Below are 25,011 nucleotides of genomic sequence, written 5' to 3' on the forward strand. Positions count from 1 at the left end.
CTATTCTTTTGTGAATGGACAATGTGTCAGCAGTGAGATATGTGAACAGATTAGGGTGTCCGAAATCAAAAGATTTGGCACATTTGGACAAAGAATGTTGGGGCTATTGCCTGAAACAGAATATTGTAGTTCAGGCGGAACATATTCCTGGCATGAACAATGTGCAGGAAGATTAGTTTTCAAGGTATCACAGGGATTCAAGCAATTGATCTCGGAACAGGGAAATTTTCCTGAGATTGATGGATCTTTGGGGTCCGTTTCAGGTAGATTTGTTCGCGGACAGAATGAATACCCAATTAGAGATTTTTTACAGTTGGTGTCCGGATCCGGAATATGCAGGAGTGGATGCTTTCAGACAAGATTGGATGGGTCTGTGGGTCGCTAGGTGGCGCTTGACCAAGATGGCCGCACACCAGTAAGGCTCCTGCCGAGCCAGGTGAATAAATGATCATATTCCCCATCCTGCAATGATTATCAGAGCAAAACTGCTCAAAAATGAACAGCGGAGATCGTGTTGATACCTGCGATGCTAAGTTATAACGGGAGGAGCAGGCAGGGGAGCAGTGGAGCCCGAAGACATCCTGAACCGGACACTGAGCCCGATGCCTGGAGCGTAATACTGAGTACAGCAGCCAGGAAATCCTGGGGATCAGAGGAGCTTTGCAGGCCCTGCCCCTGTGACGGAGGAGGTGCAAGTAGCACCAGGGCTGAATCGCAGTGGAGGAAGTACTCGCAATAAAGCTTTCACCATGAGCCAGAGGTGAGAGGAGACCTGGGGTGAGGGGCCCGCTGTTCCATCACTGAATGTAATGTTGGATGACTAACTCAGAAAAGCACCGTGTGGGCAAAGTCTGGGTGTGCTGGAATACACAGAGCAAACCTCGGCAGACGATCACAGATACAGCGGAAGCGGGCTGTGTGTGAGTGCTGTTTGACTGGCAACCGGACGGCTGGAATCGCATTGGGATAACGCGCAACAGTGGGGTCCTTGTTGGAGGTTCTGACAGGACGGCAGGGGGCTTAATGAGACAAGGAGGAGCAGCCGCCATTTTAGTAGACAGACACAGCTGAGGACGAGCAGGGTGCCCCAGCGGAGGCACGGCCAGCTGCCTCATTACTCGGTCCTGTCTGATCTGCGAGCTAAAACCCCATAGCTGTGAGGTAGAATTGGTGCTGCAGGGGTGAAAATCATCGCGCTTTACCATCCAGTGGCAGTGGAGGAGGGAACATGAGGCTGACATTGGAGGCGGCCATTTTGAGACCTACAGTGAGTGGTGGGGTGCCGCCTGTGCCAGAGCTACCTGGCGAACAGGGACAGATAATGGGCGAACCCTGGTAGTTTTGGGGAGATATTGGAGATGCTGGCAGTGAATTGATGAGGTTGAACGCTGAGAGCAATTGGTAGCACCATAGGTAAACAACGTTTATCACAAAACTTTTTCCCCGCAGGGAATTATAACGCGGTTGTTTCAACGACTGCATTATAATTCCGCATACCATCACTCCGCAAGTCGGAACAACGACTTGCGGAGGGGGGAGAAGGTGTGGGATTTAAAATCCAACACCTGTCCTAATGTCCGCACAGACTGGAGTTGGAATAGTAAATTAGGCTATTCCAACATCTAACGCCCCCTATTCGCAAATCGTTGTTAAGACTTGCAGGGTAATGGTATGCGGAATTACAACACGGTCGTTGTAACAACAGCATTGTAATTCCCTGCGGGGAAAAAGTCTGCGGTATAACGAGGCATATTCAGCACCATATTGTGGGAACTCGCAGGATATAGCACCAGGCATTAAAAGCGCCCAGTAATTCACAGCTACTGCAGCAGGCAGGAGGGCCGGACGGAGCCGGCAGAGCTTGAGACATAAGAGGGACCAGGTCCCGTCACAGCAAGATATTAGCTGAGAGCTACCACCACTCACGAGTATTGAACTCCTGGGGCTGAGATCTGGAGGTACTGATACAGAGGCTGTCTCCAGAGCGCACAGGCCTGTAGGTCTAGGAAGTCAAAGATAGACTGCAGCAGACACTAGAGGCGGCACTTACAAGGTGAAGGGCGGAGGGCAGAGAGTGACCATAAATTGCATCTGAGGTAACTAGCACGCAACTGCCAGGAAGCATGGGGCGGACAGACACAAAGCAGACGAAAATTCCATTTGAGTCCCGCAAGACGCCAAAATCTGGTGCAGTGGAGCAGACAGACTCAAACACAGTGGAACACAAGGAAGAAGATTGGAAAATGCTATTACTTGGTATAAAACAAAGCCTATCGTCCATAGATGTGAAAATGGACACAGTGACGGCTCAGTTGGACTCTGTGGTCAACAAACTAGAGCAACACGATTATCGTATCAAAGAGACGGAGTCAAGGATTTCGGAATTGGAGGATAGGGCTGTGGCAAATAAAGAGTGAGTTTTACACATGGACAGGATACTTAAGCTGATAGCGGATAAGAATGAGGACTTGGTAGCTAGGTCCAGAAGGAATAACGTCCGCATTCTTGGCCTGAGTGAAACGACCAATACGGGCCACATGGAAGAAGTTATAGAAAAACTCATTGTCAAACTGTTTGAGAGGGACTCCTTCTCGGTGCACATGACTGTGGAAAGAGCACACAGATCTCTAGCCACCCGACCGCCCCCCAGGAGCGCCGCCACGCCCGGTGATAGTGCATTTTTTGAACTACCGGGCCAGAGACACGATTCTGCGCCTTGCCCGGGAGAAGAAACAGGTCCCCTATGAAAATACCACCTTGGCGTTTTCCCCAGACTCCACACAGACAGTGCAATAGGCAAGCCGCAAATTTGCAGAGGGAAAGACAAAACTGCAGGCTCAGGAGATCCCATATGCCATGATGTACCCGGCGAAAGTCAGGATAACATACCGTGGGAAGCAGCATTTTTTTCAGGATTCACGGCAGGCAGAAGACTACCTCAAGCAGTACCGCCGAGAATCATCCAAGGAAGCGGAGACAAGACAGCGCTCCAGATCCCAATTGCCACTGTCGAATCCAGACTGAAGCCAGTAGATCCTGCCAGTGCGAATAAGACTGCATGTACCGAGATGAACTTTTCGAATGGTCTCCAACTGGTGATGTATTAACTGTGACATTGCACTGTATTCTATTTCACTCGGGCACTCGCCTCCATCCCTCAGTAGCTGTCCGCTTGCCAAGAGCGGAGTGGAGTGCGGGTGAAATAGAGGAAGGGAGTGGGCAAGTCGTGAGCCCGTAGCGATTTCTCCCACGAGGGCGAGCTCCCAGTTTTCCGGTCAACTGTTTTACCTAAGTTTCTAGTTGTTTGGGAGGGTACATATGATAAACGAGTTGGGGATGTCTGAATGGGTGGGGGGGATGTGATGGTTCGGTTGTACTTCACTCAACATGCCAATCGAAGTAACAAGTGGTTAAGATTAATCCATACGAGATGGGGAAATGACAGATGCCACACATGACATAGATAACCTCAACATATTATCCTGGAATGTACGTGGCTTGAACAATCCTAGGAAGAAAAGGCAGGTATTGGGGTACCTAGATAGGCATCACATTAAGTTAGCGCTATTGCAAGAAACGCACTTAAACTCCGACACCACACCCCAGTTTGCGGCGAAATGGGCGTCACAACGCTGCTTCGCTTCGTATTCCAGATATTCTTGGGGGGTAGCCCTTATCATCAAACGTTGACTTAACTTGGTTATGGGGGGTTGGAAAAGGGACACAAATGGTAGATTTTGCCTGATTTGGGGGAGATTAGACACTCATGATGTAACAATTGCATCCTATTATGGCCCTAACACTGAAGACACACAAGCATTATTACTGCTGTGGAGTAGGATCCAAGCGATAGGCACTACTTACATTATCGGGGGGACTTTAATACGGTGGTGTGCCCACAGATGGATAGATCCAGGGTCTTCCCTGCACATTACACGAATGCGCAGAAATCACTTAAGGAACTTATTGACACTATTTAGCTGCTAGACACATGGAGGTATAAACACCCAATGCTGAAGGAAGGCATGCTTTATTCAGCGGTACACTCGACATGGTCTAGGCTGGATTACATGATCGTATCCATGGGAATGGCACACTGGCTAGAACGAGTGATTCATCTAGCCCGCACGTATTCAGATCACAACCCAGTGCTTTTGACCATGCATGCCCCTGCAGCTCAGGCCCACTATGTTAAATGGTGCCTCAACCCCCTATACCTCCACGACTCAGTTTTCAGAACCGAACTTGAACAGGACATTCAGAGCTTTTTTGCGCGTAATATAGCGTCAGTGTCTAGTCTCACAACTGTAAGGGAGGCATTTAAAGTCACAGTCAGGGGGTGGTGCATATCACAGGGCGAGGGGATCGGCCATGAAAAAGTCCTGGCAAATGCGGTACGACCTCCCAAATTCTCTAATTATGTAGCAGAAATCCAAAACTCGCATGGCATGAGACACAAAGCTTTCGGAGAAGTTGATCAGATTCGCGAACTATCATAGTTCACTGTACACCTCTCAAAGAGGGCCCCCGCTAGGCCTACCGCAGTATTTTGAGGACACAGCTCTAGCCTGGCTGGGGGATACCCAATGTAAGTTTTTGAGCCTAGACTTAGAAGTGGATAAAATCATTGACGCAATTATGCACATGAAATCTGGACGAGCACCGGGGTCGAAGGGATTACCAATAGAATTTTATAATGCCTATGTGACACAATTGGCCCCCATCCTGAACGAGGTCTACTATGCGGCAGAGGAGGAGGGTTGCTTACCGAAAACTATGCGCAAGCCCAGATTGTATCTTTGTTAAAACCAGGCAAATCCCCACTTTACTGTGACTCGTACCGTCCCCTTTCATTACTAAATTGTGACACTAAGATCCTGGCTAAAGTTTTGGCTACTCATCTCAGTCTCCTGATGGAACAGCTAATGTTGCCGATCAGGCGGGGTTTATCCGAAATCGAGCCACATCACATAATCTCAAAACACTCTTAGCGGTACTGCAAGATGTAGACCCCAAAGGTTCAGCAGTAGCAGAATTTCTTGAAGCCACTAAGGCATTTGATTTACTAGAGTGGGACTACCTGATAGGAACCCTTGAGTACATGGGGATGCCCCCGATATTTTTAAACTGGGTGCAACTGCTGTATAAGCAGCCAGTAACCACAGTATTGTTGAATGGAGCCAGGTCCACTGACTTTGGAATTTCCAGGGGCGCACGGCAAGACTGCCCGTTATCCCCAATCCTATTTGCTTTGGCGATTCAGCCCTTAGCTGGCAAAATTAGGAAGCACCACAAAGAGAGAGCACTGTTTTACCCATCTCGTCAGCTGATTATATCATTATACGCCTATGATATGACTTTATATATAAAAAAGCCTCAAGAATATTTAAACCCGGTGCTGCGGGAAATAACTACATTTGGAGTCATTTCAGGTATACAAATTAATTGGGCCAAGTCTGCTGTATTTCCCCTAACGGAAAAGACGATACCGCTCCAACTGGACTACCCCCTGATGTGGCAGAGTGACAAATTAAAATATCTAGGGATAACCGTAACTAGAGATAAAGACGCACTAATGGTTGCAAACTATGGAACTGCAATTGCCTTTGCATCGGACCCGAGCCCCCGCAGTGTTCAGTGGAGAAGAGAGCCTTTTCCCGCGCTGGAGACCTCACGGCCCCCGATGACACCATCCGTCTCAGTTTCCTCCGTCCTCGGCCAGCAGCCCCACCAACAGCGGACCCTAGTCCGGCCAAGCAAACCTAGTGCCGATCACTCACAGCAGTTCTTCCGATTCAGGCTCCCCTGCCACCTGCGCAGAGCCGACTGTGCCTCCCATCTCAGCGCCTGGACCCCCGAAAGTGAGGAGCTGCCCCGGGGTTGTACCGGAGTGTTACCGGCTCTACTGAGACCTCTGCAGGGTCCTCCGCATCCTCCAACTCGGCGCCTGGCCCCCAAATGGAGGATTTCTCACTTGGCTAATTGTAAGTAGACGCGCACTGTGGATTTTATTTAAATGACTTGGAATCCCTCCTTGGGAATGTTTTGCAGAGGAAAACCACCTTCTTCAAAATCCATTACCAGCTGAGGCAAGCCAGTTTAATACAAACCATTGCCCGTCCTGACTTCCCAGCTTTTAAAAATGGCCGAATTCCTGATATCCTCTCAAGAAAAAGAAAAAAGGCTACACAGTTACCTAATGATTACATATGGTGGATTTTGGCAGCCATCTTGTAACGGCTACCACCATAATCAACAGCCATACTGTTACAGCCCCAAATGAAAACAGCAGCCATCTTGTAATGGCACCCTACTAAATTGGCAACCATCATGCAATGGCTAACTCTCACACAACTGGCACCAAAATCAGCACCCATTTTCTTTTTTGGCTTACAACTAGTACGGCAGCCATCTTGTAAAGGCTAATTCGGACTCAATCAGAAACAAAAGCAACACTCATTCTATAACTTAACTCTCTTTTACTGCTATGCCGGAGAGTGGCATTCTTGACTGTCGTTGCCCACTCTAAGACCTTCCTCAACTATTAGGGTCTTTGTTGACTTCACCATCTCCTGCTCATTGGAAATGCCGAAACATGTCGAAGTTGTCGGCCTGCCTTGGTGATTGACGAGTAACACTCCGGAGAGACCTCTGCCAGTTCTCTATGAGGAGCGCTTCTTTCTGAGGTCATTTTTCATCCCCTCTGACTGACTTTATCTGAACTTACAATGTCGCATACCCCCTGCCTGAGTTCTAGATTGCCGATTTAGTAAAACCCTCAGTCATGTTTTCGTTCCTCCCCTGGTCTTTAATCATTGAGCTCCCCAGGACCTCAACCAGCCTACGCTGTCCCTGTCCCCGCCCAACCACTTGGTCCTGTTCCCTGCTTACTTCCCTAGACAGCTGAGACCTAGCTACTTTTGTATGATGTCCGGTGGAGCTACCTCGCGAGCTATAGGGGAGATGGACTTTGGACTCCCTCCATTGACTATCACCTACCCAGCCGGACTTCGGGCAAACGCTCCCGCGTCGCTCCTGACCTTATTTTCCCCCTCTCCCTTCCCCCAACCCTCACCCCTCTCCGCTCCTACTCTTTCCAGCGTCTGTCCTCTGCCCTCATCTGCCCTTGCCCTTTGTCCCCACCCTGTTTTTCTGTGAACCTCTTCCCTCACCACTTGAGACTGAACTATTTTGTCTGATGCCCGATGGAGCTACCTGGTTTAGCTATATGGGAGATGGGCAGTGGATTCTCTCCTTGGTCGTCACCTACCCAGTCGGTCTTTAGACAGACTTTCTTTCGTCTCTACTGTTGTCTCTTCCCTTATCCTCACTTTCTCAACTTCCCTACCCCCCACTACTCTTCTCTCTCCTTTCTCTCCTCTCCTAATGTATTGCTGATTGTTTGATGTAATGTGTAATTGTTGATCTTTTTCTGTTATATTGCTTAACCACATTGTTGCACTTCCTTTCGTCTCTCCTGTCGTCTCCTCCCGCATCATGCCTCTATGTCTCTCCTTCTCTCCTCTCTCAATGTATTGAGACTGAACTATTTTGTCTGATGCCCGATTGAGCTACCTGGTTTAGCTATAGGGGAGATGGGCTGTGGATTCCTCCTTGGTCGTCACCTACCCAGTCGGTCTTTAGACAGACTTCCTTTCGTCTCTCCTTGTAGTCTTGTCCCTTATCCTCCCTTTTTCACCTCCCATGTCCCCTCCACTACTTTTCCCTCTCCTTTCTCTCCTCTCCTTATTGTATTGCCTATTTGTTGATGTATTGTGTAATTGTTGAACTTTTTCTGCTACATTGTTGATTCTCATGTAAAGCGCTCTGATACCTTCGGGTCTAGCCAGCGCTATATAAAACTCTTTAAATAAAATAAATTAAATAAATAAAGTGACTGACACTATATCTAAATGGGTATGCCCACCGCTCTCAATGTCAGGAAGGAGACCCATTATTAAGATGGTAATCTTACCAAAATTCTTATACTTATTTATTAACATACCATATCACCTGGGGAGATTTTTTTAACACGCTCAACAAACAACTTACGCACCTCATGTGGGGGAGGAAGCAGGCACAGCTTACTCTTGCAACACTGATGTGGCATCACCAAGGAGGTTATGAAGTCCCTAATTTTGAACACTACTACCACTGTGCCCAAGCACATTTCGCGGTCTATTGGTTTCACCCACCCCCGTTTATGCCGCACCTGGAAGTAGAGGACAGGTATACTGCTCCGACAAAGCCAGTAGTAAAGGAGCGAGAGCATGACCCGTCCACAGTAGAATGTACCATTGCTGCGTGGCGAAGAATTGCTAAAAAACTAGAGACCTCCATGATGTACTTCCCTAGGATGCCGTTATTATGCCATCCTCTACTATGGATCACATACAAGGGGATTTGCAAAAGGTTGCTTACTTGTTTACACTATAGCACTTGGGGGGACCTATATGTGGAGGGACAGTTCCGCACCAGGGACCAATTTTTTGGTACACACACACCTTCTACTATGGTCCTGGTCATGTATATAAGACTCAGGCAAAGCATTAAGGCAGCGACCCCGGCATTCCCCGCAGAACCGATTACACTTCCACCTTTACATGCATTATTGCAAACCAATGCCCTTAGGCATGTCACGTCTCTGCTGTATAAACACCTACAGGTTGCACCACCTTCCCTGCTCCCACGGGCTCGGAAGGAGTGGGATACGGATCTAGAGACCCCGCTTACTGGTGAGCAATGGGAGTTCAGTTGCACGCAGACGGAGGCAGTCACTGCTAATAGTCGGCCACGTCTTATCCATTTTAAATTTTTACATAGATTATACCATACCCCAGTCAAACTACACAAGTTCAAGCTGAGGAAGGATGACAGATGTGAAAGTTGTGGGATGGAAGGAGCAGATTTCCTTCATTTGGCTTGGCAATGCCCACAGGTGGGGGACTACTGGGCACAGGTTGTTGAAGGCTTGTCGAACATGATTAGGGTGAGGATATAGCTGGTCCCACAGGTGGCTCTCCAGGGCCTTTTTCAAGATATAAGCACGGTACACAAAAAATATCTCGCATTGGGTTTATTTCTTGCAAAGCGCCGCATAGCCGGTAGATGGCGAAGAGGCTGGGGGCCAAAGATTGGCTACAAGATGTATCCCCGTGGCAAGAACATTTGAATTGTTATGCTGAACTGCTAACCCTGAAATCACGACCAAAATATATTTGGGACCTCTGAATGCATATCTGCTAGCACAAGGGTCTGACACGGGGGAGGCAGAGAAACGGAAGAGACTACTGCAGTTACGGAGGCAGAGGTAGAGTAACATCCTCAGTTAACTCCGGTAATGGTCAGTGCCCTTGATACATAACGTCTGGATGGGATGAACGGGAGGGGGGTATGGACTGGGGGCACCTGGAGCCCGCTGTCACCATGGGTATGTGATGGTAACCCTCTATGCCCCATGGATATAAGTGCGGACATTCCAAACAAAGGACATTAGAGACTCTGATTCCTGGTAAAATGTGTTGCTACGTCCTATAATGCACTGTTACACTTCCAACTATAGGATGGGAAAGGTGTTTGGTTTGGAGGTTGGGCGGGAGGGGGGCTGTTTGCATTTCTTGAACCTTATTGGGTTAAGATTCAGTTACGTGATAACAGATGTATCCGATTGTGATGACATTCTCCAACGTTGTAATGTGCAAGAAAAAATAAAGGTTTTAAAACTTTAGAAAAAAAAAAGATTGGGGGGTACTGGAAGGATATGCCTTCCCTCCTTTTTCAATGATTACTAGAGTAGCTACAATGGTTCGCAAATGGAAGGTTTCTCTAGTTCTAGTGACTTCCCTTTGAAAGTCTCAAGTGTGGTACCCTATGCTGTTAGAAATGCTGGTAGATTACCCAGTTCTGTTTCCGGTATTCCCGGAAATTTTACTAGACCCAACAGGAGAGTTACACAATCTGGTGTTGGAAGGGGAGTTGAGAATGATGGCATTGAAAATTTCAGGAATTTATGGGACGTGCCAGGACTTTCAGAGGAGGCATCAAATCTTATCAAGGAATCTTGGGCACCAGGAACACATAAACTGTATAGATTGGCTTGGCAAAAATGGGTTTGCTGGTGCGTGGGATGGAGTTTTGATCCCATTTCAGTGGATATAGTAGAAATACTCAACTATTTGATAGAATTGGTCGCCAAAGGTCTAGCTTACAGAGCTATCAATGTACATCGTTCAGCAAGTGCTGCTGGTCATGCACTGGTTAATTGATACTCAGTCGGTCATAATGTGTTGATTAAGAGATTATTAAGAAGTGTTAGGATTTCAAAACCACCGATATCTAGGTACAACTCTCTGTGGGTCGTTTCAAATGTTTTGAGGTATCTAGATAACCTAGCTACAAATGACTCATTATCTCTTAAATAACTATCTCACAAGTTAACAAAACCCTTTTGTGTTTATTTTATTTTAGAAGAGCATCCGATGTAAGAGAATTAGAAATTTCAAATAGAATTTTTTTCTCCTGAGGGTATACGTTTCTATCTAAATAATGGAACCAAAACGAATTCACAAACAATTTTTGATCCTTACTTTGATGATTATCTGAATTTATGTGTTGTTCTTTGTGTCAAAGAATACAAAAGGAAAACGCTTCAGATAGCGTCTAATGTTAAACAGCTGCTAATTTCTTTCAGAAAACCTCACATGGGTGTATCATCTGCAACTCTGGCAAGATGGGTGAAAGAGGTGATGAGAATGTCTGATGTAGATGTTAGTTTGTTTGGTGCACATTCTGTTTGTGGAGATTCTGCTTTTCAAGGCTTTTTTCAAGGCGCTTCTTTGAATGATATTTTGAGATGTGCTGATTGGTCAAATGATATGGTTTTCCGCAAGTTTTATTTTAGACCTGTTGAAAATGTTGCTTCATGTCTATTAAAAATGCTTTAAACTTGCAATAAGATTAGCCTAAGGTCTTGACATAAAATGTAGATTTTCCCCAACCCTAATGGTCTGAAAATCTGAATTTTATTAAGGACCTGGAGCCCGATTCACATAACTAATTTAAGACAAAATCCTAAACTTACTACTTTTGGTATTCACAGAATGCACTTACTACTTTTGGTATTCACAGAATGAACTTACTACTTTTGGTATTCACAGAATGGATTTACGACTACTAACTTTACGTCCACACTCGGGCCGAAGATTCCGGCTAAGAGGCGGAGATTCTGGCCCGGAGGCGGAGCTTCTGGGCAGACGGTGTAAATTTCGGCCATGGAACATTTTTCCCTTTTGGATGTTCTGGGCATTTCTGTGCCTGCTTGGATATTGCCCTACTGGTAACTGTAAATCAGTTCATACCTTATTACTACAGAAAAAGTTCCTCCTGGTTTCTAGGGAAATAGTTTTCAATGCTTGCAATAGACATTGCTCCTTCTGATTGCTATGGGCATCTTGTCAGGGAACAATTTAATATGTTGATATGCAGTGGGGACAGAAGGAAATAAAGGTATCTGTAACAGTAGCCACCCTCATAACCAGTGTTTTCGAATTATTAAACAATACGACTACTGAAATCAAACCATTTGCTGTACGGAAATATGGAATTAAATGCTGAAAAAATGCATTACCAAGTTTGAGAATTATTTTCACAGAAACGATTTAGTAGCTGCAATGCACACACCTTGCAGACAGTGAATCTGTGACCCTTCTCAATCTTATCCATCATGTGAAGAAAAACAGACACAATTTACCGTACATAAATAAGTTATTTATTTGTTAAGTACATTTCATAAAAAAACGAAACCCATATTCCCATGGTCCACGTGCTGGTCTCTCCTCTATCAAAGAACATATGAAGGGTCCTGGCTCCAATCAGTAAGGCTGAGCCTAATATAGAAAAATCAAGAAAAAATGCCAATACTGATAATTCCTAAAATGTTCTTCACTAATCCCTAGAAAAACCTATAGCATCTTTACGCCATCTTTTACTTAATTTGAATTTATTCAAGCAAAAGATGGCCTAAAGATGCTATAGATTATTTCTAGGCATTAGTGAAGAAAAATTGTAATGGTCCCTCCTCTAAGCATGGTCAATCACAGTGGTTATGAAGAATGTGTCTCGCTGATGAGGGGAGTGGGATCCAAACTCCCTTTTCTGCCCCCCATGCTGGTAAAATCATCGAGTTCCAGTCATAATGATCAAAGGCATTTCAGTGCCAGTATGATCACTCTGTGTGGTGGCTCAAGACGGCAGGCTCAGGTTATAGCAACTCTTGTAGAAGAAAATATCATAAATGGTCCATGCAGATTCCAATATATCTCCTTTATCAAACAACCAACCTACAAGCGCACCAGCCAAAGGTTTGTATTACAGTTCAAACACAGGTTTTACTCAATTCCCCTGCAGTGCTAGCACAGAAGTCATTTGTTTAAGGGTATATCAATTTCAAACAAATATTCCCTGTAAAAACAAGAATAAGAACGGTTGATCCTGCTTCCATTCTGCCAACAAGAAGAGTTGTAGACAAATCAGAATGAAACACTGATACGTGCCTGACTCTGCCTTACACTGCCAACACTTCAGAAACACCTCCTGGTCGGGAAGACCATGCTATGGTCTCTATGAGCCAGAAATGTAACCGTTATCATGTGCTACAGCATAAAGGTAGACAGCAATAATCTGTTCAGTTGAACTCGCAAAAAATACGAGGAAGGCAAATCAACACCCTAGCAGGAAAATATGTGCATGATTGCAAAACTTGGGGTGGTTATGATCAGGACAGCTCAGAGTGCATGTCACTCTGTTTATCAAGGTTTTCTTGGAGAGTAGACAAACTGCTGGGGTGTGAAGATCAGAGATCCACTAGGTTTTGCGGTAATCAAGGCACCAAAGTCATTTTACAAATTAGCTTTCATAAGGCAGGAAACAGGGCTGAGGAAAGCTGCCAGACATAGTGGACTATAATTACACTTGGCCCAAATACACCAAATCTCCCTGTGATCAGTCTGATTATCTACCTCCATTGCATACTTTTCCACTGTAAGTAAAAAACTCAACATTTAGGGAAAGTTTTCAGAGGACAGTGTTGTTTATACCAACCAGGATCATAAGGTAAGTCCATGGACAAGCGAAGAGATTGTGAGTACAAGACTATCAGACCAGCAGAAGAAAAACCCTGCAGCAATCGGGCACAGTAGCAAAATCCAGCAGCGGAGAGCAAGACAAGCACAGGAGCGTTACAAACAGGCAGAAGCATCAAGATGCTAGACGAAAGGCCATATACAGACAACAGAGTAGGAGATCAACACTGATACAAGAGCGTAACAAATGCCAAGAAATATAATGAGACAGGCTCAGAGACTAATGAAAATAGGTCCAGGAGCAAAGAAAACACATAAGAACATTAGACAAGATGCAGAGATGAGTTGCAAAAAAACAAAACCAACCCACAAGCAACAGTCATGCAGGGAAGCATGATCCAGCACAGGAGCATGAGAAAGGTGTAAGAGCAACAAGTGTAAAAAAAGGCATAGGATCGTTAATAGACAGGCCCATGGGCATCCAAAAGAATATAGGCTAGTGTTGTGCACCCTCTGTGTTTATCAACTTTCCCTGTCGAATTTACCTTTAGAATACCCAAACTTCAAAAGGTTGATGGGCATAAAATTAATTTCAGCTCAAGCCCTCCAATTCAAATTTTATTTCAACCAAGGCCAACACATTTAACGATCTCCAAATCACTTGCTCCGGGCCACAAGTTAGCGGTATCTTCAGTCACCATCTCCATATACCATAGAAAGTTTCCATGTATATTGAGATATTCTCATTAGTATTTCAAGGCCTCATATGAAAGACCCAGAAGCAGCATCATTCTGAAAAAAAGGGCAGTAGTTATTTCAGTTCTGTTCAGTGCACCTGACCCTCAACTAATATCATTCTGCCTGCCACGGCTCAGACACGAAAACAGTTCAGGTGCAGCAAGGCTAAGTTGAGGGTCATTTGCTACAGGCCCAGGACCCCAGTTCCAGGAGTCAGAGACAGAGCTGGAGCTTGAGCTGTGGACATCATAACATCTTGCTTTGCAGAAGCAAATACCATTTAATTCTACCCAAATGATTCCTGATACACACCACCCTTCTGACTTGGGCCTTAAGTTATACAGCTTGTTTCAGGTTTTGGGACGTGCACAAGTAAACATCCTTTTATATGAATCACGGGTCAGATAAAAGGATTTTGATCACTTGAACCCTTAGTGTATATATAGGGATTCATGCATACATAGATGCAATGTGATGCGCGTCGGTTGAAACAAATTAATTTCCTTGGTTTATATTAGCATCAAGTGCTTCCGCACAAAACACTACTACGGGAACAATTCAGAAAAGAGGAGATCTTATAGTCATCTTCTGCTTCAGCACCATTGCACAAAATGTGACCATTTATTTATCAAAAATGGCAAACGTGGCTATGTCTGCCAATTAAAATAGACATACTGATATACGATCAAAAATATTTTAAAAGTGACACAATTAAAAAGTAGCATAAGGTGCACAACAGAGTACACCACGATTTTCCAGTGTATACTCGGCAATTGTGGTGGGCCTGGATACCACATTAAGCTGAATACCCACCTTTGTTACAGGATTCAGGTGTGGCATTCCCTAATGTCATCAGGACCAATCACAGTTTGCGTGAATTCTAGGACAGCAGACTACCCTTCCCCAAATCTTGCTGTGCAAGGGCCCAGCTGTAAACATAATGTTTCTGTAGTGAACAGATGTTTTAACGTTCCGAAGTGCCTTCCTCAAACTGAAGCTCAGCTGAGAGATCACTGGGCTATACCAAGGCATGTTTTCCATGGCACTGGAAGGGGCAAGCACTTCTCTAATAATCAACAATACCTTCAGTTGGTCCACGCACAAACACTAGTAGTGAAATATTCCACTCTGTAAACTACATATTTGTGCTGGATAATGAATAGTGAATATTTCTGTTCCCCGGAAAAAGTAAATTTGGAGAGAGTCCAGCAATATATTGCCAGCTGCGGAGAAAGATGTGGATTTGCGATCCACCCTCATTTTCCACCAGTAGGTGCGACGAAGATGGAAGCAAAAAGAAGTTCCTCCTTGAAAGGGTATTTGCATTGGAAAGGCACAACCGATGTAGTTCCTGCTACCTATAGGTATTGGCTCTCAGAACCTCGTTCAGGGGTGGCCAGGACTGCTGCTGGCACAGTTCTTTCTCAAGCCTCTTGTAGGACTTCTTGGACTCCCGCTTGCCACGAAGAGAACGAAGACAGTTCAAGGCGCCATGGTCAATGGCAGTCTGAAAAAGAAAAAGACAGCATTCAGGACCAAATGTCTGTTTGCTCCCTAGAATGCTATGCCTAGATTAGGGGGTTAACATCTCCTCAACGCTGAACTGTAAGGAAGGGGAACTTTGCTTTTGTTTTTAACCACTTTCCTGTGGTACCCTTGCGCCACAACTTGGAATATTTGTTCTCAAATAGTACATTTTACCTTATCCTGCACATCCAAGGGGCTGGCTTGCAGTGAATCAATTTAAAACCACCTCAAAAGATATGTCGCAAGCAATCATTAAAATGCAAAACTTGTTAGTACAAAAGTCATAACTCCGAACCAGTAAAGTGCACGGTCAATGTGTTTGGCTTAACTCTGTGAGCTGTAGGGTAAGTAGGAACACTCCTTATGATCAGCAGCATAAGGTGAATTATTAAGAGGTGGGCTAGTTCTGCAGTAGGCCAACAGCTGCTGCCAGCTCTGCAGAACAGTGTGATCTCTGTAGAAGCAAACTGTATGCTTCGCGGCAGAGTGTATGTTCGATAGCAATGGGTATGGTGGAAGAGTTCTATGTATCTGAGCAAATATTTCAGTATTCAATTTATCTATACTCTTCAGGCGTATTCTGTGGCACTAGTTTTTTCCCTGTTGAAGAGGGCGAGATCTGCAGCAGACGAATAGCTCTTTATTATTAGGTAAGTTGTGGTGTAAGAAGCTGCCAGGTTCGTCTGTAATGGATATATGCTTGTGTAATGATTCTGCAGAATTTAATGCATTCAGTGCCAGTGAGCATGCTATGCATTGTTTTGTTCAGATCATTTTGTATGCCTGCAGAGCGAGAGGACATGAGGTGTCAGCAGAAGATAAATATCTCCTAGTAGCCTTACCTCCAGGAGGAATGCAGTGATGAAATTGAGTCCTGCGATTCCCAGCAGCACCATCTTGAAATTCATGTCATTGATGACGTGCAGCTGCAAGAGGGTTTCCAAGAACTGTGGTGGGTAGAGTGTAAGCCAAATCATCAAGGCTCCAAGGAAGAGGAGGGCACCCAGGAACAATACTGTGGGAGGAAGAGAAAAGGATGAAAATCTAATATGTCTACCCCTTTTAGCAGAACAAGAAGAAACGATATGGTTGGAAGGTGTCCCATCACAGCCCACCAGTAACCTCCCAGTAGAAACACACTTTCGTGAAGTCAACTTCCATTGTTTGCAAGCATATCTGAGAAGGTACTGAAACGGAATGCAATTTGAGTCCCTGTTACCTGCAGAGTCCGAGTAACAAGTGCAAATCAAAACCACACAACGTGGCCTTAGCAGGGAAGTTTTAACTGTGATGAACATCATAGTAGGCATGACAAGGCTGACCTCAGGGCAATAGTAATGTGCAACTGCTTCTCTTCCATTGAAAAGCTGAAGATGGGGAAGAAGGATGGAAGAGTGATTGGCTGATCCAGGTGGAAGTTGACACCACCTTTGGCAGAAAAGGGGAGCATTTATATAGGACTAGCTTGTCTGAGCAAACGCCATTCAATGGAAAGTAAGGTCTGAAACTTGGAGAACCTGTAGGCCAAAGTAATCATAACTAGGAAAATAGTCTTGAAAGTCCACAGATAAACTGAACTGTGGACTTGTTCAAAAGGGGATACCATGATAAAATTAAGAACAAAGGGCTAGATGTACGAAAACATTATGCAGTTGCATACGCCATGAATTACAAAATTACAGGGGTTGCAATCACAAAATAATATTTGGCCATGCACTAAACTCTTTATGACATGCAATCGCCTTTCTGAGGTACAAAAGAGGTTTCATAACACTTTCTGAATTGCATGTAGAAGGGATCATGAAAGGAGTGTCCCCCTCCTAGTTGTGATTTAGAATGATACGTATTAATGGTTTGTCACCATAATTGTGGTGGAAAGCCACTGAAAAGTTACAGAAACCTTAAAAGAGGTGGTTACTGATTTGCAAAGGGCAATCTGTCCCTGACAGATAGCTTTCCCTTTGGGAATCATTTCAGGCAGCCTCAAGTAGGCAGTTGTCCATTGCAGCAGGTAGCAATCCATTGGCCCACGCCTGAACCCCCCTCATGTCTTCACAAACAAATATAGCTTATACTCCTATAAAGAACACAATCTTTAAAAAAAAGAAATATTTCCCATTTGGGATTAAGAACTCTGGGATGGAGGTCTGAAGTCCCTTAGAGGACACCATCGCTACACAGGTACTCGATTGCAGAGGGCCATAAACAGCAACCAACCTAAATAATATTTATTAGCTAGGTTGTTCTACAAACCCTTCGGAATAGACAACTTGAAATGCAATTAGTACATAGTTCTCATTGCAAATTGCACACCCATTATTAGCATAGCATATGATGTTCAAAAGTCTCACTGCACAACAGCCGGAGTGGAAATATGTACAGCAAAACCTTTCAAGAAACGCACTACTAAGAGGGACCTGAACAAAGGTGGTTGGTCACGCAGGCCAAAAAGGCAAACAATGCAGATAAGTATCCTTTCCTGGTAGAAACAGTTAAGCCCTATTCAGCAAGGAAAAATGCAAATTGCAGGAAGTCTGACAGGCCAGCTCAAGAGGACTTAATATGGGAGTCTGGAATGAGAAGACAAACTTATCCCAGTGATCCACACAGTCAGTCATGGTAACTGGTTTCCGAACAGCTTAGATGAACCTGCTACTTGTAGAAGGTAGGCTGAAAGCCTCTAACTGGCACAATTTACCCTTCATGCTTGCATACAAAAAAACTGTGGAATGGGATGGGAACCCAACCATCCTGCTGTAAAAGAATATAAGTTACTTACCTGTAACTGTAGTTCTCCAGTATTGGAATTTTTCATAGATGAACATGCTTTAATCATTCCCCATTGTCAAGATGGGAGTCCAACGGTACCTTAGGAATGCAAAAAAAAGACGGGTATAGAATAGAGAGGCAATAGGCCCTTTAGTTTAGTAACATATCAGGGTTCAACCAATCAGGTTGCCCCACCCTCTGGAACATTCCTGTGAGCAGTCCCAGGCCATCAGAATTTAGAGCAAGAGTGTAAATAAACACCTACTGAGAGAGAAGGTGGGCTTCCCAGGGGATTAGAGTGGGTCGCATGTGCATTTATGAAAGATTCCAATACTGGAGAACTACAGATACGAGTAAGTTACTTATTTTCTTACTACAGTATTGGATATTTTATAGATGATTCACTTGCTTGAATCAGATTAAATAGCAGTTGAGAAGCACATTTTCTCACATAATGAAAAAATATTTACAGGTAAGAAAAGATGTATATGAATCTATGCATCGTATCAAATGGGGAAGGCGTTTTTTCCAACTTATCTTCCAGTATTCTAGCAATGCTAATGTTGTCCGCTCCTTTGGATAGATCATCAATTGACAAAGCAAGTGGAGTTATCGGACTTGTTAATGGCCTTGGGCTAGCAGAAGAGACACTATCAGCCACTTCCTCCAGCGCTATTGGGTTGTTAAGGGAGAGTTTCTTAACGGATAAGTCCATCTGAATGCCATCCTTTCCTTGGACTTCTAGCGCTTTCGGGATATTAGCCGGTTGATCAAGTCCTACAGGGTTTTTTAGTGTTGTGGTATTCATATCAGGGGCAGACACCTGAAGGATGTCCCTTACAGACGAAGTATCTTCTATAGGCATGACAGGTGTTTGGATAATGTCTTGTTCTGGCGAGCTTACACCAGAGAGCCGGAGCGTCATACTCTTTACCAAGCCCTTGGCTTGCATCCACTTCCAGAGAGGGCTTTTCTCAACAAGATGTAATTTCTTTACTGCTGGCCCTGAGATTGGTACAGATGTGCTCGATAAACCCAGTACTTTCCCTTTTTTTTCATTTTCATTTTGTTCTTAGATTTTGATTTAGGCTTAGCCTTTTCTCTCTTGCCGGAAAAATGTTCAGCATTATCTGATAAAGAGGTAGTTTCAGTTTCAGTCATTTCCTCATATTCCTCATTTGAGGCTTCACCCTCTTTCTCTCCAATTTCTTCCACTTGTAGGTTTTCCTTAGAGGGATTAGTTTCACATATATCAGAAGCAGGAGGGTCTATGGCAGTCACTAAGGCAGGAGAGGGAATATCCGTTGTTCAGGTAGAAAGAGTCGTCCCAGAGCAGTTGATCCCTCCTCTCGCACTGTCCCCATCCCCATTTCCCGATGTAGCCGTCCCTTCCAGGACAATCGAGGGTATAACTGTGGTGTCTCCCCCTTTATTAACATGGTTCGTAGGGTGCAAGTTAGTAGGGACCTCTCCTGCTTCATCAGCATGGCCATTCGCAGACCCAAGAGCCGGTATAACCAGAACGGGAGGTCAAAGTACTTTTTTACTCAGTGCTGGTGGGACTGTTACATTGTTACCCTCTTCTGCCCCTGTTACAGAGGCAACAGAGGTAGCTTTACCCACTTTAGACATCAGTGTCGCCATGTTTAGTCTCTGAGTATTCAGTGTCTCCACTGCATCCACTGCCCCCAATGCCGTAGCATTAGTTTTGTTGGCTCCAGTTACCCGGCGATATACCTTAGGGGCCATTTGCGAGCACTTACTTGATGGTAGGTTCGTGTTCGCTTGGGCGTTTTGAATACGGTCCTCTGTCCTCCGTCCAGCGTCCCAGGTCCAGACCAGACCAGCCGAATGTGGATCCTCTTACAAGCCGTGGGATAAAACAGCATGCGAGGAGAAAGTACGCCCGGAGCAGCCGCTGCATATATCCGGAAGCACCCGTCTTCCAACCCGCCGAAAGTCGCGGACTAGAATCAGCAGCAAACGGGAAGCACCACCGCAGCAGCCACAACCAGCACACGCATAAACCTCCAGCTCCGGTACGGGTTTTCGTTCCTTATTTTTCAATCGTCCACAAAGCGGCACTCGTGTTAATTTTGTAACAAGTTCATTATATAAGTATCGGCAGACAATGTTTCTCCTTGGGTATTAAATCAGTTTGGTGCCTTTCATGTTTAATTACTTCTCAAGTTGTTTTGGCGTCCTCCATAGCTTTCCACAAGCATTGTGTGGTTCGAATAGCCTCGATTAACCTCTTCAAGAGCAAGTTTCAGTGTTCATCACGGGTCGGATTAGCAGGGAGTAGGGAGCTCCTCACAGCTGCGACTGCACGGCGGCGTCCTCAGTCCGCCATCTTTCTCTAGCTCCAGATAATAGGAAGGAGGCGCAAGAACATTTTTTACAACTGAGAGAGGACAATACCAAACTGCAGAATTCACTTCAGGACATAGATGAAAAGATGGGCGGGATGTCGCAGGAAATTGGGGATTTACAACAACGAGTGGTTAAGATAGAGGAAGGGGCAGCAGGAATGAGTAATGTTGTTAGCCAACATGATGATAAGCTTTTAGCATTACAGTTAAAAGTTGAGGATCTTGAAAACCAACAAAGGCGGTCTAATCTTAGGCTTTTTGGTATCCCAGAGGGGGGCGAGGGGGGGGGGGACCGAGGGCATTTATGGTAAGGCTATTCCAGCAGGCTTTTACAGATCTCTCAGACTGGCATTGGGATTCTCAGCTCCAGAGAGTCCATAGGCTACCAATAACCCAGAGAAATAAACAAAATAAATTCCCTTGTCCATTTTTAATTCACTTCGGGAATTATCTGCTAAGGCAGGCTGTATCTTTAAAAGCAAGACCCAATCTACTAATTACGGTAGGTGAGATTACCTTTTTTGTCAAATCGGATCTTAGTAAGGCTACAATGGATAGAAGTTGGCAACTACGCAAGCTAATTGATCCATTCAAGGCTTTAGGGAGTCAAGTATACTTGCAGGAACCAGCAAGGCTTAAAGTGCTTAAGGGAGGGCACACATTCTTTTACAGATGCATGGGAAGGCAGAGGACGTACTGACCTCATTTCGTAACTAACGGCCACATGCATCAAGGTATTTAGGAATTGCAAACAGTGCGATTCGGTAAAATCGGCCGTTTGCGATTCCTAAATACCTTTTTAGTGTGCATCAATCATTTTTGGAAAAATCGCTATTTTTAGCGATTTCCAAAAATGCGATTGCTTCTAAGGAATCGCAAATTTGCGATTCCTGAAAAGCAATGCATGATTGATTTTAAAATTGCGAATTCGCAATTAGGGGGGGCAAATTACCACGAGGGTGAACCTCGTGGTAATTTGCGAAAAAAGTTTAAAATGCTCAAATTAGCATTTTAAACACTGTCATGTTACAGGCACACATGTCCTTAGGACATGTGTGTGTGAAACATCCATTTTAAAATACATTTCAGGGGTGCAGGGGGGGGGTCCTTTGGACCCCCCCCTGGACCCATGGAATGCATTAACATTTTGCGAATTCCAATTTGCGAATTCGCAATTCCCATTGATTCCTATGGGCCTTTTGGCCCATAGGAATCAATAGGAATCGCAAAATCGCAAATTGGAATTCGCATAATATTTGCGATTCGGTAAAAATTGCGATTTTTACCGAATCGCAAATTTTATGCAATTTTAATCATGCATCCCGTTTTGCGATTCCCTAAAAATCGCAAATAAGGAATCGCAAAAAGGGACTTAAGTGAGTTACTATCTGAAAGTAAAAACATGTGTTTCTTTTTCTTTTTTTCCGGTTGGGCAGGGAGTGGGTGAAGTCACCTGCTGCTTCTTGAGGGTAGCTGCCACTACAGCGGCAGAAAGCTGTATTTGGGGGGTGCCCTCTCGCTGGAGGAGGGAGGGGGCAGGAGGGATGGGATGGTTTGGGGAGGGGGGTCTGTGGAAGGAAGGGGGGTTTATTGGAAAAAAGCAACACAGGAAAATGAAACTGAAACTTTAGAGCAATTAGAGAGTAATGTACTATGTATTGCAATGTTACAGAATGCTAGGATTGGCAAAATACGTGTAACCTTTTTTTTTTCTAAATGCTTCGAATAAAATGCTTGGCCTGGAACTTTGCTGGCCTAAATAGTTAAAGGAAAAGACGTCTGGTTCGGGAAGAAATAGCTCTGTATAAGCCCAATCTGTTTTTTTTATCTGAGACACATGTTGCTTATGCTGAAAGGAAAATACTGGGATATCTGGGACTTGAGATGATAACTTGTTCAACCTTCAATGCATCTATAAGGGGGGTTGCTATCCTAAAAGACAAACGTGTTAAGTTAGAAGTTGGGAAGAGCACTTGTGATAAGAAGGGGAGGTGGGCTATAGTTCAATTAATGATTGAAAAAATAAATATGTCTTTTGTATAGATTATGGGTCAAACTTTGATGATGCTTACATTTTTGATCAGTTGAATATAGAATTATTGCAGTGGGTAGGCGAATCAATTATCTTGGGTGATTTTAATTGCATAATGGATTATAAGGTTGATACTACAAGGGGCAATGTAACTCATCGAATGCGGAAAACACGGGCAGCTATCTTAGAGTTAGGGCGCATTCACAATGTCAAAGATGTTTGGCGAAGTGCTTTCCCTACTACGCCTGGTTATACATATTACTCTGCCCCTCACAGGCTCTGCTCACGTATTGACATGGTCTGGGCATCAGATAGAGTAATGAATACTAGTACCATCGAACTTTGCCCTAGAATTAATTCCAATCACAATCCTATATTATTAACATTAGATATCGAAAAGAACTATACAACACCTCATACATTCTCTTTTCCCATGCATTTACTTACTAACACCTTATTTATTTCACAACTTAAACTGCACAGCGTAGACTTTATTAAGATTAATCTCAACTCCACGACATGCTTAATGGTATGGGACTCTTGCAAAGCGAGTATTCGGGGCTTTACCCAGCAATTTCTTTTTCATCAAAATTCCGAGCGTTTTAAAAAGGATAGAGCCTTGGTTAATGACATACTTTCTGCTGAACTGTTATTAGTGGAGGCTCTCCGCCGACATGCCACGAATATAACTGAACTGGAATTACAATTAGGACGGTTGAAGTCTGCCCTAAAAACTATTTTCTGGGATAAGAGTAGCATTAAATTACATAAATTCCAAGTGACACAATATGAGAGTGGTGACAAAGTTGGAAAGTTATTAGCTTATAGAATAGCTGACGAACGAGCTAACACTTTGATTAAGAACTTAAGGGCTCCTAATAATAATATAATTGACCAACCAAACCGAATTTTAGAACATTTTGCTGCATTTTATAAAAAACGATATACTCCAGAAAATCAACCGAGAGGGGCGGTTATCCAGAATTATCTGGATAATTTCCTAGAGAAACCTGACTCTCTTGAGCTAGAACAACTATCTAATTCTATCAGTGCATGTGAAATTAGAAAGACTATCTCTTCCTTGCCAGCTGGGAAAGCATCCGGGGAAGATACGATTCCATTAGAAATCTATAAGGTGTGCGTTGAGGAACTTGTACCTCTCCTCTCCCAAGTTATTAATTACATTGGGGAAAACAATGAAGCCCCGAAATCTTGGAATAAGGTAAAATTGGTCTTTTTAAAAAAAAAGGGAAAACCACCTGATGAGTGCGGTTCGTACCGCCCTATATCACTAATTAATGCGGATGCCAAAATATTTGCTAAAGTGTAAGCCACCCGTTTAGCACCAATAATACCGAAAATAGTCAGCCCAAACCAACATGGGTTTGTAATCAGCAGGGACACCACCGCACATATCAATATGGCTGTGACAGCCTTCGATATAGCTGAAAAGGAATCCACTCCACTCGGTATGATTATGCTTGATGCAGAAAAGGCTTTTGACCGAGTGGGGTGGGATTACTTGTGGCTAGTTATGATTGGCCTTGGTTTCGGGGGTATATGTTTGAATTGGATACAGTCATTATATGACAATCCCATGGCTAAAATTAGCTATGCTGGTTTATTATCAGCTTAGTTTACTATTGCCCGGGGAACCCGCCAGGGGTGCCCCCTGTCACCTCTTTCATTTGCTTTATCAATAGAACGATTCCTTCATGCCTTACGAGTACAATCACTTATCACTCCTTTTAAGTTTGTCCCTCATTCATTGAAGCTCACAGCTTATGCTGATGACGTTGCCATATATTCAATTGATATTGGAAAGGCGATGCAGGGCATCACACTAGAAGCTAGTAGATTCGGGAACGTCTCTGGTTATAAATTACATTTAAATAAAACCCAAATAATTACTAATTACAAACCAGGTGGACTAATTATTGGACTATGCCCAGCGGCTACTTATTTAGGGGTCAAGCTATCTGCAAACATTAAGGATTTATTTAAATTAAATTACGATGACCTAGTTAAAAATAGTATAATTTTGTAAAAAAAAATGGCATAAACTCCCTTTAAATATTATTGGTAGAATTCATTTGATCCATATGATAATTTTACCTAAATTTCTGTACCTTTTCCGTTCTATTCCTTTGGCATTATGCAATTCTTTTTTCAAAAAATTAGATGGGGTGTTCAGCAGCTTTATTTGGGGATACCGTAAAGCTCGCAGATCAATGACACTTTTAAAAGGGGCTTCTGACATGGGAGGGCTGAACTTCCCGGACTTTAAGTTATATTTTTGGGCTGCATTTGTTAGACGCTTACAATATCTAATTAACTCTGAAGGTAAAGACAAACTACCTTACTTTCTCACATTTATGTTTGATCTGGATGCGAAAATGTTTTTATGGAGGATCAATGACCCCAATTACTACAAAAGGGTGCGTTTCAAGATAGCTAGGGATCTAGTTAAAATCTGGCGCAATATTCAGGCCTT

General features: G+C 44.0%; 1 protein-coding gene across 5 annotated transcripts in view; it reads right to left on the bottom strand.

Annotated features, from left to right (window-relative positions):
• Positions 1–11,744: 11,744 nt before the first annotated feature.
• Positions 11,745–25,011, bottom strand: part of ATP13A2 (ATPase cation transporting 13A2) — an 831,233-nt gene continuing 817,966 nt past the window's right edge. For all 5 annotated transcript variants that reach the window (XM_086921931.1, XM_086921933.1, XM_086921932.1 and 2 more), the window contains 2 exons: positions 16,187–16,359; positions 11,745–15,324 (listed from right to left, as the gene is read on the bottom strand). In XM_086921931.1, coding sequence (XP_086778057.1) covers positions 15,172–15,324; positions 16,187–16,359 — 326 coding nt within the window. In that variant the 3' untranslated portion in view covers positions 11,745–15,171. The remainder of the gene's footprint in view (positions 15,325–16,186; positions 16,360–25,011) is intronic.

The sequence above is a fragment of the Lissotriton vulgaris genome, chromosome 5, assembly GCF_964263255.1.
Source record: "Lissotriton vulgaris chromosome 5, aLisVul1.2, whole genome shotgun sequence".
In the NCBI taxonomy this organism is placed as follows: domain Eukaryota; kingdom Metazoa; phylum Chordata; class Amphibia; order Caudata; family Salamandridae; genus Lissotriton; species Lissotriton vulgaris.